At 40.2% G+C, this 14553-nt stretch overlaps 1 protein-coding gene across 2 annotated transcripts in view; it reads right to left on the bottom strand.

Annotated features, from left to right (window-relative positions):
- Positions 1-2103: 2103 nt before the first annotated feature.
- znf326 (zinc finger protein 326) overlaps positions 2104-14553 on the bottom strand; it is a 37405-nt gene continuing 24955 nt past the window's right edge. For both annotated transcript variants that reach the window (XM_080195194.1, XM_080195196.1), the window contains 8 exons: positions 14160-14209; positions 13690-13792; positions 13494-13608; positions 11673-11820; positions 9504-9606; positions 7711-7841; positions 4071-4166; positions 2104-2927 (listed from right to left, as the gene is read on the bottom strand). In XM_080195194.1, coding sequence (XP_080051320.1) covers positions 2778-2927; positions 4071-4166; positions 7711-7841; positions 9504-9606; positions 11673-11820; positions 13494-13608; positions 13690-13792; positions 14160-14209 — 896 coding nt within the window. In that variant the 3' untranslated portion in view covers positions 2104-2777. The remainder of the gene's footprint in view (positions 2928-4070; positions 4167-7710; positions 7842-9503; positions 9607-11672; positions 11821-13493; positions 13609-13689; positions 13793-14159; positions 14210-14553) is intronic.

Here is a 14553-nt window from a genome sequence, read left to right as displayed (position 1 = left end):
GTACTCCCTCAGCACTGACCCCCTGACAGTGCGGCGCTCCCTCAGCACTGACCCCCTGACAGTGCGGCGCTCCCTCAGCACAGATGCTGAAAGACACTCTCATTAGAGCAGGAGATGGCGCTCAACTCATCTATCGACAGTTCCAACACACCATAGCGAAAAACATTCATACTGTAGTTAACCCAGCATGCCTTCGGAGTTTTAAAATGTAGCCAAGTTAGCAGTGTGAGTTAACACCAACAGTCTAACATTTTAAATGTAATTGCATAGGCAGAAATATCTTAAACTGAAGTCTTTGCATAAATGAATCATAAATCTCATCCACCTTAGTGATTCACTGGTCAGTGTCTTTATCCATTAGGCTATTTGGGAGAATGAAAAACAAAATGGTCTTGTTGAAGTTACTTAAAATTGGAATGGCTCACTTCAGCAATGGAAAGAAAGACTGAGGCCCATAACTTCAGGTTAGCAGTGGAAAGCCACAGGCCACCAAATAAAGAAGATTTTTTCTGCCCACTTACCTGCAAAAATTGAGATCCAACTCCCTATAGGAGAGGCAGCCTTCAGTGATACAATCTGCACAGGTCTCTCGCCACTCCACATTATGGTGGAGCCAACTTGGGAATACTCAGAGCTCTAGCTTTGAAACAGCAGTTCTGTATTGAAAACAGCAGAAGGATTTCCCAGCTGTTTAGAGATATGGTGAAGCTTTTTTTTGTTACTTCTTTTAAGTAGTTAATCCTGTTGTTATTGGCTCATTTAAACTGTAATTTTCAATAATTGAAGTATTATTTAATATGTATAATTGATTTATTGTCACATGTATTAATAAGTGAAAATTATTGTTTCTTGCGCACTATCCAGACAAAAGCATACTGTATATAGAGGGTACAGAATGTAGAATCTCCATAAGCCCACTAATCCTTCCTAATCTACACATCTTGACACACTAAGGGGCAATTTAGTGTGGCCGGTCCACCTAATGTGCACATCTTTGGACTATGGGAGGAAACCGGAACACACAGAGGAAACCGCTGCAGACACCAGCAGAGCGTGTTTTAGGTCCCATCTATTCCTTCATTCAAGGCATTAATAAATATGGTGGAAAGTCAAGGCCACAGAACACATCTCTTATCACTCACTCCACCTTTATCCAATCTCATCAACTGCATATAGGCCAATTTCTAACCCAGATCTAACACTATCCACCATCAGTTTTACAAGTAATCGCTTCCTTGGAACTTCATGTGCTTTCTAGACACCCACACAGATAACATCCATAGGTGCTCCATATTCACCTCAGTATTGATCTTAAAGGTTGAAGAATGGTTAACACTGTTGCCTCACAGCACCAGGGATCCATGTTAGATTCCCAGCTGGGGTCACTGTCTGTGGGAATCTGCACATTCTCCCCATGTCTGCGTGAGTTTCCTCCAGGTATTCCTGTTTCCTCCCACAATCTAAAGATGTGTGGGTTTAGGTGGATTGGGCAGGCTAAATTCCCCTTTAGTGTTAAAGGGACCAGCTAGGGTAAATGCATGGGGTTATGGGGATAGGGCCTGACAGATTGTGGTTGGTACAGACTCAATGGGCTGAATAGCCTTCTGCACTCTAAGATTCTATAGCTCAATTAGTCACACATAAAACACTCTGATCAATTCATGCTTATTTGCAAAATGCTCAGGATTTGAATGTCACCCTTCAGCAATATTTGCACACAATTTTAAATGTGCAACCGGGGAAAGACAGTAGGACTAGGGGGCACAGCCTCAAGATAAAGGGGAGGCGGTTTAGAACGGAGTTGAGGAGGAACTTCTTCACTCAAAGGGTGGTGAATCTCTGGAATTCTCTGCCCGTTGAAGTGGTGGAGGCTGCCTCGCTAAATATTTTTAAGAAGCGGGTTGATGGGTTCTTGATAAGAGAGGGGGATTAAGGGTTATGGGGAGAGGGCGGGAAAGTGGAACTGAGCCACGACAGATCAGCCATGATCTTATTGAATGGCGGGGCAGGCTCGAAGGGCCTACTCCTGCTCCTATTTCTTATGAAAGTGACCATGCGGTTGTCAAATATTTGATTTTGTAAACAAAACAAATTTGTAGACTACATATCTAAAATTCTTTATTGCCATTAGCGTACAAAGGTATACATGGAATAACATCAATGAAAGGATGAAGTCAGACTTTGACTTTACAATAAACAAGCAAAACCTTTCAATACGAACCAGTAGTCCTTATCAAACTAGTCACAACTGTATTCTAATTAGTCCCAATATAAATGTCCAAGGAAAATTACAGTATTTCCTTAGCTGTCTAAATGATGCAACAAAGCAGCACTGGCTTACCGAACACTACAAAGTTCTAAACAGCATACAAACCAAGATGCTTAGAAAGATTTTTTAAAAAAGACAATAATGAAGATTGTTCAGTATTGGTGAACACAAAGGGCCCATTGAGTGCATCCCTCTCTCCTATACAACTGTTCATTTTTGACTAAAGTCATTCATTACTCAATCTTAACATTTCTTTAGTATTTAGAGCAATTGACATTTTCTCCATTAAATACATGGTTATTCATGGAAAACTATCACTATCTTGTTAACAGAAAACACTAATACATAGGCCGCAGAAAAAGCATTTCAGTTACAATCAGCCAAGGAACATTAAACCACCACACCAATGCTCTACAAGAATAGCAAAGCAAACATTTTTTCTCCATTACTGCTGCATTTTTAACAGGTTCAGAATTCATCAAATTATTTCATCCCCATTCTGAAGATGCTACTGGTCAGTTGGCTCACTTGCCCCTTCCTCCAGATAAGGCGGGACTTCATCTTGTTCTGCTGTTTGCTCTGCCGCTTGCTCTGGCGACTTTTGTTGCTGCTGCTGCTGCTGCGGTTGCTCCTGAGGATTTTCAAAAGGGTTCTCGCCCTGCACACAAGCAAGAAACCCAATGGTGAACACACATTTTTATTATAAAATTATTTTATGGGCAGGGGTGGGGCAATTAAAGGTTGAGCCACAGGAAAGCAAACAAAGCACTAGGTTTTATTTCTAGAGGGACAGAATTGAAAAGTAGGGAAGCTGTGCTCAGCTTGTATCGAACTTCGCTTAAATCACACTCCGGTACGTTTGCCGTTCTGGCTGGCATATTACAAGGATACAGAGGAACTGGAACGGGTGCAAAGAAGGATGGTATCGCAAGTGCCTAAGAATACGTATCAGGAAAAGACAGACAGACTGGCTGTCCTCTCTTTTGAAAAAAATGAGAGAGGGGTGACCTAGTAGAGGACTTTACAATAGAAATCATCATTACAATAGTTGCCAAGAATCCAATTTGAAATTCACCCAAACCTATGCGAATGCGGATCAGACTGCTACAGGAAGTGATTGATGCAAGCATGGTACAGATGCATTTAAGGGGAAACTAAACAAGCATACAATGGAAAAGGAAATGGATAGATAACTATGACGGCAGATTTAGATTGAACATGGAGATATAATCTAATCTCCGGAGAGTATAAACACCAGCATGGACAGGTTATTCAAACTGCCTCTTTCTGTGCCATATGGAATAGCATCATATATCTGATATAATTTAGTTTTGGACACATTCAATTTAGCCATGCAGAAATGATATTACGCTTGACAAAGTAGCAAAGCAAATGGCTCATATTCCATGTCAAATAACATTGAGCTAACGTCATGAGCTAATGTCTCCAACTTAAAACTTTGTCCCTTTTACTTCCTCAACCTCCTTTTCCATGCTGCCCTCCAAACCATGCTGCTACATCATTGTGCAGGCATCTATTGATGCTTTGGCATTGACAAAAAACTTGGCAAATGAATGGAAACTCCTTTCCCCCTACCAATGCCACCAAATTAACTATACATACCACAGGCTTTATCTAAACCACAGAACAGCACTCATAGCTGTTCACCCCTTCCCTTTTTTGCACAGGTGTCCCTACTCACCATGCCACTGCCATCGACTCCAAGGTAACATACTAATATCTCCTCTGTGAGCAGTGAATCAAAACGTGAGTGATTTGTGCATTTATACTTCAGCCTTACCTTTAAGAACATATCAAATTTAGCCTTGACAGTTGGGTTGTTGAGCATGCTGCTGGCTGTGAGGAGACTTTCCCTTCTGACCTGGTCATGGTAATTCTGAAATTTGAAGAAGAGTTAACACCAGCGAGGATATATATATATATAAAAACAAAATCTGTAATACAAGTATGCTTCCCTTCCCTTAAAGTTTAACGGTCAGCAAAGCAACAAGGCCCATGAATAACAAGAAATGTAAATATTCCTGCTGCACAAGTTACATTGAAGCACCTCAGATTTAATTCTTAACTGATAACTGCCTCTGCCATGTATCAATTTCTGACTAGACCTGTGCCAAACCAAGCCCCCACTTGCCCATCACATCAATCTTTGCCCACATCTGCAACATATATAGGCTCCAAAGAGCAACATGTGGAATCGTTGTGGGTGGAGATAAGGAATAGTAAGGGGAGGAAGACACTGGTGGGTGTGGTCTATTGGCCCCCAAATAATAACTTGGGGGGGGGGGAGGGGGCTATAAACAAGCAAATAACTGATGCGTGCAGAAACAGAACGGCAATAATTATGGGGGATTTTAATCTGCATATTGATTGGATGACCCAAGTCGGACGCGGTGGGCTTGAAGAAAAGTTCTTGCAATGCTGTCGGGATAGTTTCCTTGAACAGTATGTGATGGAACCTACGAGGGAGCGAGCTATCTTAGATCTGCTGTTGTGTAACGAGGCAGGTAGAATTAGAGATCATATCGTGAGGGATCCTCTTGGGACGAGTGATCATAGTATGATTGAATTTCTGATGCAGATGGAGGATGAGAAAGTAGGGTCCTGAACCTGTGTCCTCTGCTTGAACAGAGGGGAGTACGATAGGATGAGAGAGGAATTGGCTATTGTAGATTGGGGGCGCAGATTGGTTGGTAGGACGGCTGAGGAACAGTGGAGGATTTTTAAGGAGATCTTTTGCAGTACTCAGCAGAAATATATTCCAATGGTAAAGAAGGACCGTAGAAGGGATAACCAGCCGTGGTTATCTCAAGAAATAAAGGAGAGTATTAAATTAAAGCTGATGCGTTCAGAGTGGCTAAAAATAGTGGGCGATTAGAAGATTGGGAAAGATTTAAAAATCAACGAAGAATGACTAAAAAGGTGATAAAAAGGAAAGATAGAGTATGAAGCTAAACTAGCACTAAATATAAAAAAAGACAGTAAAAGCTAAATATAGTAAAACGTAATATAGTAAATATATAAAGAAGAGGAAGCTGGCTAGAGTGAATGTTGGACCCTTGGAGGATGAGAGGGGGGATTTAGTGGTGGGCGATGACGAAATGGCTGAGGCTTTAAATAAGTTTTTTGCCTCGGTCTTCACAGAGGAGGACACAAATAGTTTGCTGGATATTAAAGATAGGAGGGCAGAAGATGAGGGCCTGAATGCGATTAGTATCACTAAAGAGGTAGTGCTCGATAGACTAATGGGACTGAAGGTGGACAAGTCCCCAGGACTGGATGGAATGCATCCCAGGGTTCTAACAGAAATGGCAGAGGTGATAGTGGATGCCTTAGTAATTATTTATCAAAATTTGCTGGACGCTGGGGAAGTGCCCGAAGATTGGAAAACAGCTAATGTTATGCCGCTGTTTAAAAAAGGTAGCAGACAAAAGGCAGGGAATTATAGGCCGGTTAGTTTAACGCCTGTAGTTGGAAAAATGCTAGAATCCGTCAAAGAAGAAATAGCGAGGCACCTAGGAAAGAATGGTTTGATCGAGCAGACGCAGCACGGATTCGTTAAGGGGAAGTCGTGTTTGACGAACTTATTAGATTTCTATGAGGATGTGACTAGCGCGGTAGAGAGGAGAACCGGTGGATGTGGTGTTTCTAGATTTTCAAAAGGTATCTGATAAGGTGCCTCACAAAAGGTTGCTACAGAAGGCTAGGGTGCACGGAGTTGGGGGTAAGGTGTTTGCGTGGACAGAGGATTGGATGTCCAAAAGGAAGCAAAGAGTTGGTATCAATGGGTGCTATTCTGGTTGGCGGTTGGTGACTAGTGGAGTGCTGCAGGGATCAGTGTTAGGGGCTCAATTTTTTAACCAGATAATCTGGAGGAGGGGGCTGAGTGTAGGGTGACGAAATTTGCTGATGACACGAAGATGAGTGGAAAAGCAAATTGCGTGGAGGGTGTGGAAAGTCTGCAGACAGATCTGGATAGGCTGAGTGGGCAAAGACCTGGCAGATGGAGTATAATGTCAGCAAGTGTGAGGTTATCCACTTTGGCAGAAATAATAGTAGGTGGGATTATTATTTAAAAAGCAAAAAGCTGCAGCATGCTACGGTGCAGAGGGACCTGGGGTCCTTGTGCACGAGTCGCAAAAACCCAGACTGCAGGTGATCAAGGCGGCAAATGGAAAGTTGGCCTTTATAGCGAGGGGGATAGAATATAAAAGTAGGGAGGTCTTGCTGCAACTGTACAGGGTACAGGTGAGGTTGCAGCTGGAGTACTGTGTGCAGTTTTGGTTGCCACGCTTGTGGAAGGATATATTGGCCTTGGAGGGAGTACAGAGGAGGTTCACGAGGCTGATACCGGAGATGAGGGGGTTGGCCTATGAAGAGAGGCTAAATAGACTGCGTCTGTACTCGTTGGAGTTTAGAAGGCTGAGGGGGGGGATCTTATAGAGACATATAAGATAATGAAGGGGATGGGTAGGGTAGAGGTAGAGAGATTCTTCCCGCTTAGAAAGGATAGCAGGCACAGCCTCAAGATAAGGCGGGGAGGGGGGATGCAGTTTAGAACGGAGTTGAGGAGGAACTTCTTCGCTCAAAGGGTGGTGAATCTCTGGAATTCTCTGCCTGTTGAAGTGGTGGAGGCTACTTCGCTAAATATATGTAAGGCAAGGGTAGACAGGTTTCTAATAGACAGGGGAATTAAGGGTTATGGGGAGAAAGCAGGAAAGTGGAACTGATCCACTTCAGATCAGCCATGATCTTATTGAATGGCAGGACAGGCTTGAAGGGCTAGATGGCCTACTCCTGCTCCTATTTATGTTCTTATGTATCACTTCCAAAATCTTGGTCCCCATTCACAAATTTGTCCATGGCTTATCCACATACTGGTACACTTTACAACTTTATAGAGGCTATGCAGGGGTAATTTGTTGTCGGTCAGCTCAAAAGTAGTAAACTGTGCTCATATCAATAACATTTATAGAAATCATAGAATCCCTACAGCGCAGGAGATGGACATTTGGCCCATCTGTACCGATAGCAATCCCACTCAGGCCCTATACCCGTAACCCCACATATTTACCTCACTAATCCTTCTAACCTACTGATCCCAGGACACTAAGGGGCAATTCAGCACAGTCAATCCACCTAACCTGCACATCTTTGGACTGTGGGAAGAAACCAGAGCACCTGGAGGAAAATGTGCAAACTCCAGACAGTGACCCAAGCCAGGAATTGAACCCAGTGCCCCAGAGCTGTGAGGCAGTAGTGCTAACCACTGTGCCACCCACTAACTTGCATTAAATTAATGCAAGTTACAATCTTACCCATAATGGAGGCAGGATTAAAAATTGGGGAGATACATCTTTAATAATTAACAACACTAGTCCCAAATACTTGTCTATGGAAGTTCCCATTATATAAAAAAAAACCTTCTTGCTGTTTGTATGCTCATTGGATTTCAGATGTTGCTGCACAGAGTGAAATAGGAAAGGAATATAGGTATTGCAGACTGCACACTGAACAGCTTCAACTCTTTTCATTTGGTCATCTGGAGCAACTCCTATAAACAAAAAGGAAATAAAAATACATTTTAATATGTATAATTTTGACATAAATGAATATCTCTAGACAACTGAACTATTCTAATATTATTAGAATAATATGATCATTCTAAAACAGCAAATGCTGAAAAGTGATTGCCATTTTGGACTCTCCAATATTAATTTGAAGAATTCAATCGAAGGGTGTGCAATTGTGTTAAAATTCCTCCCTTCATAAGTGGACAGATTCATGACAAATTCATAAGTCAACGGATGCATTACACCCAGCTCTCAGTGTTACTTACCTATGAATAATTAGGTCTGTTTTGCATAATACAATGTATGAGATGCATAATGAAATGCTGCATATATAATCTGAAAAATGCTACCTGCAAGAAGTCTATTGTATTGCTATTTCAAAGTGGTTGAAACCTGTTTAGCAAATATTTAATTTTCTTCAGAATTTCCATTGATGGCAAAAAAATTTTGATGCTACAAACACACACACACACACACACACACACTACAATCCTTATATTCTGGTCTCATCAATACACATTGAGATCATGAGGAATATATCAGGAGCAATCCAATCAACAAAAACTCGCTACCTGCACTCAGCAACATTGCATCAGCACAAATCCATCATGTAGCTGGCATTACTAGAAAGAAGGCACAAGTATCTGGACCTAGTTTAGAGTTACTGTGAAATCGCCACTGGAAGACGACATCACCCACCTACCCAGCAAACATCTCATCTCAAGGCAGCCAACCTGGAGTAACCTACCCAGACCCGTGACACAACACCAATAGCACAGCCCTGAATCACCATCTGGTTGATTATCCCACATTGGATATCCCAGACTTCAGCCTCCCACATGATGAATGGGTCAAATGGAACAAGTTTCACACTGCCATAACAATCTCTTCCAGTAGTGGCACCGTGAGTCATCCTGTACAACAGTGGCGAAGTGCAAACCATGGTGCATATAATTGACAAGTGCCCCGACCTGTGCTTCAGTGGTAATCTCACTGCCCTGCACCAGGCTGACGAGGAGGATGCCAACTGACTGAAGAATTTCAAATTTGATACCTAGCTGTTCATCAGTGCATACATTTGTAGCAGCATTGGAGACAAACTTAATTATAACCACAAAGATCATTCTGAAGTACAATTTACATATTATTCTAAACGTATAATCAGTTGGATTTCCAGAAAGAATTTGATAAGGTTCCACAAAAAAGGCAGTTATGCTGTATTTATTAAAGACTTTGATGACAATACACAAAGTCATATCTAATTCTGCCATTTTTATGGAAAGGAAACTGTCATGATGGCAGGCATTTGCTGGAAAATGATTAATCTGCTCTTTCAACATGGAGATTGTTACCAATGAAACTTCAATTTTCATATTCTATTCATTCACCTGTTTATGTGTTTTGAAAGGCAAATGACACAGAACCATTATATAATCAACACAGCCACATTGTTTTACTAGATAAAGAACGCCACAAAAAAAGAACTCCACAAAATGTGCACGTGGTGCAATTCTTTGAACATCTACAATAGCCAATAACCAGCAACGTCCATCACTATGTCATTAAACCTCACTATATAGCAAAATGAACTACATTAGTTAAAAAAAAAAGTAGGGTCCACAATATGTCAATACATAACCTACCCATCAAAACATCCTTTGTCAGTTTCTGTGCTGGCTCCTTTTGTTCCTGCTGTTGCAATTGTTTACGAGCAGCAATCTTTTTATTCTTGTTGACCATCGATGCCTGAATAAAATAAGTTTGCAACAAGATGTTCAAGTCTTGTTAAAAGACCAATAAAGCAAATTCTATCTTGGATGGAAATATATTTAAATGTTATTAAAATTAATGACCTGGGACGGATTAAAATCTAGTAATTTGATTAAGAATTTAGATTAAACTATAAACCATTAGACGATAGCACTTTCAACTCCAGGGGTTCAGAACATAGAAAACAGGAATAGGCCATTCAGCCCTCCGATCCAGCTCTGCCATTCATTTTGATCATGGCCGATCATCGAAATCAAATCCATAAGGGTAAGGTTTCAAGCATACCCAATTTCCATCTCATAACCCAGCTGACATTTAACATAGAGGGAATGCTGCACTGATGTTAAAGATCACATGCATCCATTCAGGTGAATGCTTTCTCATGCCACTAATCAAAGAGTCAGAAGTTTTCTGGTGCCCTGCTCCATTTCTCCTCCCAGCCACGTCATCAAAAATATCTCAACAACTAGTTCAACTTAATGTTGTTTCCACAGCACTGCCTAGGCATTTCAATTGATGCGTTTACTGCACTTCTAAAAGTCTGAAGTGGATTGAGAATTTAATGCAAAATGGCAATACATAAAGGAAAGTGTTACGCAGATAGTTCATAATCTTGACGTTTGCATGATTGTATCACACCCTCACCATTAAGATTGAACATTTTGTGCTATACATCTTTCTGAAAGTGCAAACACTACAACATACAAGCAATATAAATAAAGCAATGGATCTACATATCCAGATGCTCAACTTCACAAACTGCTGTCCGAATTCCACTGTGAATTAAACGTAATCCCATTTCTTCAGCTGGTTTTCCACTTTAGATAAATCAGTATTTCATCCAAAAAATTGCATGTCCATAATAAAAAAATGAGAAAGAGAATATTCTCCATATTTTATTGAAAAAACCCTGCAGGGTACTAATCAATAGGCAGGCTCAATTTGCACAGTAAACTAGAGCTGTTTAGCAGCTAGGGTATGAATGCCACAGGCTGGACTGTTTCCCCGTTGATTATCACAAAGATCAGTGTAAGAAAATTAAATTACTTAATTCAGTATTCAAGCAGCCCCCTCGTGCCTTGTAGCAGAAAGGAACGCATGAACAAGCTGTCAGTAACAAATTATGTACTTCTGAAGAAAAGATTTGACAGGAAAACTATAGTGTGTCTGGAATAATGAATACCCAGAAGTTAAAACATGGCAGTGATCTATTAGAGGGGTCCAATACTTACCATAACTCAGAACAAGAAAACAAAATCTATTTTAACTTGATTTCAAGAATATTCATATTTTATCCATGTTTCAAAATGTCACTTCTTCAATTGACATGCACAGGTCAATTCAGTTTTGGGTCTTATATTAGGCATTAGCCATGATACTGTACAGTAGTAGGTGAAAGTCTGAGATTTGAGCACACAATCCAGGCTGCCACTTCAAAGAATGTTGCACTGTTGCAACATTCATATGCCAGCTTTCAGATAAGATGTCAAAAACAAAAACCACCTGGCCTCTCGGGTGAATATAAAAAATTCCATGGCACTATTCAAAAAGGAGGGGAGATCCACCTGGTCTTGGCCAAACTCATCCATCAAATAAAATCACTAGAATCAATTATTCCGGTCATGTGTCTCGCATTTCTGTTTGTGGGACCATGATGTGCATAAATTGGCTGCCATCTATCCCTACATTAAAATAACTAATTGCCTATAAAAAGCTTTTGGTGATCCTGAGGTTGCAAAAGGCACTACAAAAATGCAAGCCCCATCTTCACATTGGTAGTGGATGGATGTTGGTGCAGTTTGCACTGATCAATCATGACAATTCACTCCATCAAATTTAAACTGCTTCAAAAAACTAATCTCTGTCTAGACACTAAACTACAAGTGACACGAAATATAGTGCAGTACTTGTTTTCATACAAGTCGCAAATGAAAACAAGCAGCCCAACATAGAATTGCGTATTGACTGCTACTGGGATTGACATGGTTTTTGTTAATTACATGTATATTCAGTTCAGTTCAAATCACTTCAAAGAAACTTACATGAAGAAAGTCAGCAGCTCCTTTTTCAAACTGAATGTTCTTTCCAATGAACTCAAGAGTTTCCTTGTGGTAAGGAGTTTCCAGGTGAGCCTCGATTTCTTGTTCCTCTGTGGTTCGGAATTTACAAAGGGAGCAGGTAAATGCATTCCTAAAAAATAAAAATTGATGCAGATTTGATTTATTATTGCCATGTGTATTAGTATATAGTAAAAAGTATTGGTTCTACTGAATTCTGCTCGTCTTCGAAAATAGTTCATTATGAGATGATTTTGGAAAACTGCTTCTCTGCTATCTCAGTAGGTTCTAACCTCAGCTCTGAACTGAACTTCTTAGGTACAAAGCTGCCTAAACCTAACTCACTTAGAGGGCATAGGTTTAAAGCAAGGGGGAGAGATACAAGAGCCTCAGAGGGGCAATTTTTTCACAGAGTAGTGACTGTCTGGAACAAGCTGTCAGAGGTAGTAGTAGAGGTGATACAATTGTGTCTTTTAAAAAGCATTTAGATAGTTACATTGCTAAGATGGGTACAGAGAGATATGGGCCAAATGCAGGCAATTATGACTAGCTTTGGGCTGAATGGCCTGTCTCCATGCTTCAAACTTCTATGACTCTATTCCACTACATTCCTAGATGCACAAGCAACTTCACAGGAAAAATCACATTAATAAATTGGGAAATGGAACGAAAACAATACACACTTTTCTTACACTGGGAAGGGATGAAGCTTAAACCTGCAATCAGACATTAATGATTTTAAGAAGGGCAATGGCTGTGTTAGATTAAAGCAACTCTATTGAATTTATGTAAAATTTTGCGGTTGTATTCATTGAATGGCTAGAGCCATTCTGAGAGTTTGGGGCATCCCTAACTTCTTCCCCATCTCCCACCAAATCCAGAGCATTTTTACTCATCGTCCTTCTGGCTTCCAATAAAATGAACATGATATTGAAATATCTATAAATAACTTATACACTCAAGCAGACTGCTGAGATTTCCTCTCCTTTAGCGTTTTTATTAAATTCAAAGTGTAGGCATTTTCTTAGATCCCAGATCCAGATGGTACTTGCAGCAGTACGACTGAGTGAGCGCTAATGGACCCAAAGTATGTAATGACAGAGTTCAATTCATGCAGGGAAGACAGGCAAATGGGTTGTCCAGTCACCCAACTGAAGAGATTTCAACTAAAACCACACAAACAGGCAGCATAATAAATTTCCAAGAAACTTGAACATTTAAAACCTGAGTGATTATATTTTTGTGCCAGGTTCCAGTATCTTTCCCATTGCATTTTCAATTAGAACCGGGTTAACAACATACCTGAATTTAAATCCTCTTCACTCCACCATGAAATTTATTCAAGCTGGACTTCTTAAAATTTAAGTGTTGTAACACAATTTGTGGCATTTATTTTGCTAACGGCTGGCTTTGACAATAAGTTTATTTAGTTTCACAAGTAGATCTACATTAACACTGCAATAAAGTTACTGTGAAAATCCCCTAGTCGCCACACTCCAGCACCTGTTCAGGTACACTAAGGGAGAATTTAGCATGGCCAATCCACCTAACCTGCACATCTTTGGACTGTAGGAAGAAATCGGCGCACCCGGAGAAAACCCACACAGACACGGGGAGAATGTACAGACTCCGCATAGACTGTGATCCCAGGCACCACTGTATAATCAGAGCTTTACAGCACAGAAAAAGTTCCCTTGGCACATCGTGTCTGCACCAGCCATCAAACACCTATCCATTCTAATCCCATTTTCCAGCACTTGGTCCATAGCCTTGTGCTCTATAGCATTTCTTTTCATTTAATCTTACCGGTAATCCTCTCCGTATTTCTCAGTATTCTTCTCACGCCTACGGCGCTGTTTCTCTCTCCTTGCCTCAAGTTTTTTTTTCTCCTCTTCATCTTCATTCTCAGTTTTCTTTTTACCTTGATGGTGACAAGTTTCTTTTTTAATTAAAAATTACTAACAAAGTAACTACAGACTTTAGGAAGAATTCATTTACTTACCTTCATTTTTGTCAAAACATTCATATGCATCTGGTTCATATGCATCTTTTGTAAAATCCTCATCCTTTGTTTCTCGATCCTGAACCACGTTAGTTACAGTGTTCTGAAAAAGGACAGAAGTAAATAGAAATAACAATAATGAAGTTTGTACGGCTGCAATCTAACTTCATACTTTTCGATTTTATACTTTCCAATAAGCAATAGATTGTTTTGATTATTTGCAGAGTGTCACTAATGGTAAAACATGAGTACAGTATATTTGGCATAACTCTGGCCAATAATGTACTTTACCTAAACCCAACAAATCCTTTGTAAAACACTTCTGTAGTACATCGCTTTTATACTTATTTCATGCAAACCACTCCCCCTACCCCCACCTTTTCAGCATGGTTATCTTTTTAGTACCAGATTGAAGACACCTTTATACAATCTAGCAATAAGCACATATCCAAATTCAGTGAGAATTTTACCTGAGCCTTTGTTGTCTTCGTCCCAGCATTGCTAGCCTGAGCCTTGGCCACTGAAATAAATTGAAACGGATAATAATTTTCTGTCATTCAACTAGCCTGGTACATTAACACCAAACCATAATACACATATTTGTATATTATGAACAGAAGCAAAGCAATGCCTGATAATTAAAAATTTCAGTCTGAAGAATTATTAATTTCATTATGAAGCACGACATGCACTTCAGGTTAGTGTAAAAACTTTTCCAAATATTGGTGCTTTACATTACCCTCAATTATACTTCATTGAAAATATTAAATAATCAGTGCGCTAACTACATTACACGGTGGCCCTCTTCATAATACACAGCACACCAGAGTATAAGGACTACAAGTTTCCAATTTTAGAATAAGG

This window comes from Carcharhinus amblyrhynchos, chromosome 9, assembly GCF_965287045.1.
Source record: "Carcharhinus amblyrhynchos chromosome 9, sCarAmb.v2.hapA, whole genome shotgun sequence".
Classification (NCBI taxonomy): domain Eukaryota; kingdom Metazoa; phylum Chordata; class Chondrichthyes; order Carcharhiniformes; family Carcharhinidae; genus Carcharhinus; species Carcharhinus amblyrhynchos.
This window is presented reverse-complemented; position numbering and strand designations above follow the sequence as displayed.